Below are 5591 nucleotides of genomic sequence, written 5' to 3' on the forward strand. Positions count from 1 at the left end.
GGATGCGTTGGTGTGTGTCCAGATCTAGTGTGTTCTTAAGAACAACCATGAGAGAAACAAATAGAAGAGGAGCGGCGCCATGGAGAGGTGGCGCCGACATATATATGTGTGTGTGTGTGTGTGTGTGTGTGAGCATGCGCGCGCATGCGCATTTTTTCACGGCGTCTACAAGATCCTTGAACACCAACTCTCAACCGGAGTCAAAAACATCCAGCCGGTGGATGAAAAATGGGAGCATATCGTGTACAACAGTGACACACATGCATGGCAATTTCCGGAGCTGCGGAGACCTAGCTCCCTCCCCGTCCCGCGCCGCTGGCCACTCCGGCCGCGGCGGCCACCCCCCCCCCCCCCCCAACCCTCGCTGCGCCGCTGGCCACTCCGGCCGCGGCGGCCACAGCTCAGCGCTAGCGCCTAGCGGCATGGGCGCGCCGTGCTCCCCGCGCTCTGGGTCCAGCTGTGGATCGATGTGCAGAGGAGGGGATCGGGCTTCCCCCGACGGTCCGTCCGCTGCACCGCCGCCCCCTCCAGATCCGCCTTTCCCGCCGCGGCTGCTGCACCGCGGTGAATGCTCGAGGGCTGGGGAGGCATTTAGTGCGCCGGATCTGGGGGCGCCTCCTCCCCATAGGCTTCAGTCCATCATCGTAGGTCCTGCGCCCGGCTCAGCGGTCTCTCCCCCGCCCCCTCCACATCGCCTGCAGTCCATTATCGTCGCTCCGCACATCACGGATCCCATTTCCTCATCCGGCATGACGGTGGGTGGACGAAGGTCTCCTCCAAGAAGAACCGCGGGCGCCTTTCCGACCCGTCGGTCCGTAGCGGGTTCCCCCCGCCTTCTCGCCGGGATCGCCGGCCTGCGTTCAATGCGGCAAATGGCCGCGAGGCCTTCTTAAGCCGCTTCAGAGGCCGCTGCTTCAGATGCCTTAGCAAGCTCCACCGCCGGAAGGACTGCCGCGATCCCCTCCATTGCATCATTTGCGAGCGTCCTGGCCATTTTGGCCGAGAGTGTCCCCAAAATCCAAAAAATGGCCCAGGCGGCCCTGCCGCTGCTAGGTTAGGTCCGTCTGCCTCGCGCATCCCCATCGCCTCTCGGCTGTTGTTCCCGTCTCTGCCTGCTGCTTCCTCGCCGGCTCCCGCTGCCACCCCCATGGCGGAGCTCAGCCTCACTGATCCGGCGCGCCGTCCCCGCACCAGCCACAGGGTCGGCGTCTCCACGGTGGAGGTGGAGCAAGCAGCCTTCTTCCTCACGCAGCACGCGGTCACGCTGCGCGCCTTCGGCGGGGTGGCGGCCACGTCGCCCATGGCAGTTGGGCGTGCCCTGGAGGCCCAACTCTGCGTCCCGCCCCACCAGCTGAGGGTGACGGCGCACTACCCCGAAGATTTCCTCGTCGTCTTCACCCAGCCAGTCCACCACACCAACGCCGTGCGCCGCGGCACGCTCCGTGTCGACAACGCCAACTTCACCATCCTGCCATGGCGTGAGGACGATCATGCCGGCTTCGCCACCTTCAACCTGCACGTCCGCTGCGTCATCAAGCACATGCCCATGCAGTACTGGTCCTTCGAGGGGGCTCAGGAGGTGTTCGGCGACAAGGTCTGCGTCGACCGCCTCGACAGCCGCACGCTGGAGCGCGGCCACACCAAGACCTTTGCGTGTTGGGTCTGGGTGTGGGACATGGCTTTCATCCCGACGAGGCACACCTACTGGAAGCTGCCACGGGGCGCGGGGCGCGTCGAGGAGATGGACGGCTTCTCGCCGCCGGACCGTAGGGTGGCTCCCCCTCCAGGCGTGACGCGGTACGACCTGCTCATCCATGTCGATCGCATTGAAGACTGGTCACCGCGGTCGCCGCGCTCCTCGCACTCTGCGCAGAGCGGCATGCCGTCCTCCGGCTCTGACAACGACGACACGCTGCCGCTCACCTACATGGGCACCTGGACCATGCATGTCGAGGATGGCCAGCGCGAGGAGCACCACAAGCGCCAGGCCCACCCCCCGGTGGCGGACACGGGCTGCCGGGGCATGCCTCTTGGCGGCCCTAGGCGGGACCACGACAGTGACGGTGCGGGAAGGAGGTCCTGGAAGGACACGCTGCTGGGGCGTGGCCGTGGCCACCAGGAGCGGGGCGAGGCTTCTTCAAAGCAACGCCGCAGCCGCTCCCCCCCGGCGCGCCACTGCTCCAGTGGCTCCAAGGGCAACAGGCGGCACGGCGCGCGCCACGGCCGCAAGATGGGGGCCACAAACGCGCAAGGTGCGCCCCCCCTGCACCGCCCGCCCCGCGCGACGACGTCATCGACGAGTTCTTCTCCAACGCAAAGAAGCCGATCACGCCCATGGGACGGGGCCACGCCGAGGAGGCGGCCATCGACGCGGAAATCCAAGCCACGCTGGCTGAGCCGCTCGACTTCGCCGACAAGAGGAAGCCGGCTGAGAGCGCAATTAAGGATGCAGCCCCGGACGTCTTTGGCCCCACCCTCGCCGGGCCAAACCCAGTCAACTTCAACTGCCGCACGCCCACTGCTGCATCCACGGTGGCGCTGCAGCTGGGGGAGGTGACGGAGATGGTCTGCCATCTGGAGTTAGAAAAACCTACTGATGCCCCCCGCCGCCTCTTCGCAGCTCCAGCACCGGCGCTCCTCCCCCCGCCCCCAGCCAAGCGAAACTCCGCTCCACCCAAGACCCGTGCGACATCCGTGCCTCCACCCCGTCAGAGCGCATGCCAGGCCGCGCAGAACAATGCAACCCCGGTGGCCGAGCGCGCCACGCTGAGGTTGGTGAAGGGGCTGGGGCTGCTCGGGCACAAGGAGAAGATGACGGCCAAAGCGGCGGAGGCCCTCATCCGCAGATTCGACGAGCCCCTCACCGACAACGACATCAGCACCATCGCCAAGCTGACCAGGCTCAACAAGGACGCGCTCCGCGTCGCCGTGGGGATGGCGGGACCTGAAGCTGCTGCCGAGGAGGCCGTAGTGTAGTCATGTTAGGTCTTCACTGCTTTCTCTGTTCCGTTCGTAGTTTCCGGCAGCGGCTGCCATTAGGGTGGCTCAAGTTAGATTTAGTTCTTCCCTGTCCCAGTAGTGGTAGGAGGCATGGTTTGCACCGTCGAGAGTTGGGGCCTATTGGTGGTCGACGGCGTACCACGGCGAGCCCGGATGTGTATCTGTTTCAGTTTAAGTATGGTAATGCAAGTGTTAGCTGTCGGAATGGAAGCGCTTGCTGCTGGCTCATGTGTTCGTTATTTTTGGAGAGAATGTGTGTGTCCAATGAATAGTACAACACCTGCGATCTTGAGTTGGAATGTACGAGGGTTGAATTCGCCGGCGAAAAGAACTGCAGTGCGTCAAGTTGCAGAAGCGCAGCACGTATCCATCCTTTGTCTTCAGGAAACCAAGCTGGAAAGTTGGCAGCAGTCCACTGTCAGAGAGCTAGGAGGAAACGCATTAGAAGGATGCACTGTTCTTCCAGCCATGGGCACTAGAGGAGGAGTCGCCATACTATGGAACAAGAGAAGCGTCAGTTTTGCCTCTCAAGCAGTCGGGTGCTTCTCGATCACGGGCAAAGTCACGGTGCTGCATGACGGATCCTGGTTCTGGCTGACAACAGTCTACGGTCCCGTAGACGACACATGCAAAGATGCATTCCTTGCCGAACTTGCCCATGCAGCGCCACCATCTAGAGAGCCGTGGCTACTAAACGGGGATTTTAACATCATCTATGAAGCCCGTGATAAAAACAACCTCAATCTCAACCGGAGGATCATGAGCATGTTCAAAGCAGCGATAGACAGGGCAAGCCTTAGAGAGATTAAGTGCAAGAACAGAAGATTTACATGGTCAAATGAGAGGGAAGATCCAACTCTGGTCAGTATCGACAAGGTGTTCTGCAACCTGGAATGGGAGACCCTCTTCCCTTCATACATCCTGATGGCTGAATCGACGGCCTGCTCAGATCATTGTCCCCTCCTCCTGGCAAACACCGCTGCTACGCGGAGAAAGCCTCCTTTCCGTTTTGAAAATTTCTGTCCCATTTTCCCGCATTTCAATGAAACTGTCGCCAGGGCTTGGCAGCGGCCGGTCAATCACTCGTGCCCTTTCGTCCGTTTGATGAAGAAGATGAACAGAACGGCAGCGGATTTGAAAATTTGGGCGAGAACCCACTTTAGTGATGCAAAGTTGCAGTTCCATCTGGCTTGCCAAGTGATTCTTCGGCTGGATATTGCGCAGGAGAGCAGAAGGCTGACGTCGAGTGAGTTTCTCCTAAGGAAACAACTCAAAATGAGGATTCTGGGGCTCGCGGCTGTGGAAAGAGCAAGGAAACGTCAGGCTTCTAGGATTTCTTGGCTCAAAGCTGGGGATGCGCGCACGGCCTTTTTCCAAGCGAAGATCAACTCAAGGAGAAGAAAGATTTCATTCATTCTCTGCACACGGATACGGTCACTGCCACGGCACACGAAGACAAAGCATCGATCATTTACAATCATTTCAATAATCTTCTGGGCAACAAGGAAAACCGAGAAGGTACACTCAATTGGGAGGAGCTCGACATGCCAACACTGCAAAATGAAGGACTGGACATCCCTTTCTCCGAGCAGGAAGTCTGTGCTGCGATTCAGGCCTCCCCGGCAGAAAAAGCGTCAGGCCCAGATGGTTTCTCGAGCACTTTTTATCGATCATGCTGGGCAATGATTAAAGATGATGTCATGGCAGTTTTTGACAGTTTTTATAGGCTGGCGGATGGAAATTTCGCAGAACTTAACACGGCCATGATCGCCCTCCTCCCAAAGAAGGATGGGGCTACTAGAATCTCTGATTTTAGGCCAATCAGTCTCATACACTCTGTTGCAAAATTGATCACCAAAGTTTTATCCATGAGACTTGTCGCCGTCATCGACAGGATCATCTCCCCTGCGCAATCCGCCTTTCAGAGGAAGAAGTGTATACATGATAGCTATCTGTACGTCCAGAACATGGTCAGGGCGCTGCATCGATCTAGAACCCCCGCCCTTCTCCTCAAGCTCGACATCGCCAAGGCTTTCGATAGTGTATCATGGGAATATCTGATAGAGCTTCTTCAGAGATTAGGTTTCTCGCATCGGTGGATAGATTGGGTAGCGCTCCTGCTGTCTACCTCCTCATCGGCGTGCTTATTGAACGGCGTCCCGGGCAGCTGCTTCTTGCACCTTCGAGGGTTGCGGCAAGGCGATCCGCTGTCGCCGCTGCTCTTCATTCTCTGCATCGACTCCCTCCACCGGCTGCTAGAGGCCGCTACCAGATCCGGCGTGCTGAACTCCATCCCAGGCGCGGCGGTGCGGATGCGTACAAGCCTGTATGCAGATGACGCCATTATCTTCATAAACCCTGATCGCACAGATATAGACAACCTACTAGATCTTCTGCAACTTTTCGGCGACGCGACGAGGCTGCGCGTCAACCTGTCAAAATCTTCGGCGATCCCCATTAGATGCGACGACATAGACATTCAGGATGTTCTGCACAATTTCGCTGGCCCTACGGCGGCGTTCCCGCTTAAATACCTAGGGCTTCCTGTCACGATTGGCCGCATCAAGTTAGTCCATCTTCAGGCCATCCTC

At 59.1% G+C, this 5591-nt stretch overlaps 1 protein-coding gene across 1 annotated transcript; it reads left to right on the forward strand.

Moving 5' to 3' along the window:
• Positions 1-1147: 1147 nt before the first annotated feature.
• On the forward strand, positions 1148-2976 carry LOC147964024 (uncharacterized). The gene is made up of 2 exons (XM_087529798.1): positions 1148-2063; positions 2120-2976. Exons 1-2 carry the CDS (start codon positions 1148-1150, stop codon positions 2974-2976), a joined length of 1773 nt encoding a protein of 590 aa, XP_087385924.1.
• Positions 2977-5591: the final 2615 nt, after the last annotated feature.

The sequence above is a fragment of the Triticum urartu genome, chromosome 6A (assembly GCF_056163025.1).
Source record: "Triticum urartu cultivar PI428250 chromosome 6A, HENAU_Tu73, whole genome shotgun sequence".
NCBI lineage: Eukaryota > Viridiplantae > Streptophyta > Magnoliopsida > Poales > Poaceae > Triticum > Triticum urartu.

Coding starts and splice junctions, on each gene's coding strand:
- LOC147964024 (XM_087529798.1), top strand. CDS start 1,148: ATGGCGGAGCTCAGCCTCACTGATCCGGCGCGCCGTCCCCGCACCAGC. Junction 2,064..2,119: donor GCGGGACCACGACAGTGACG/GTGCGGGAAGGA, acceptor CGTGGCCACCAG/GAGCGGGGCGAGGCTTCTTC.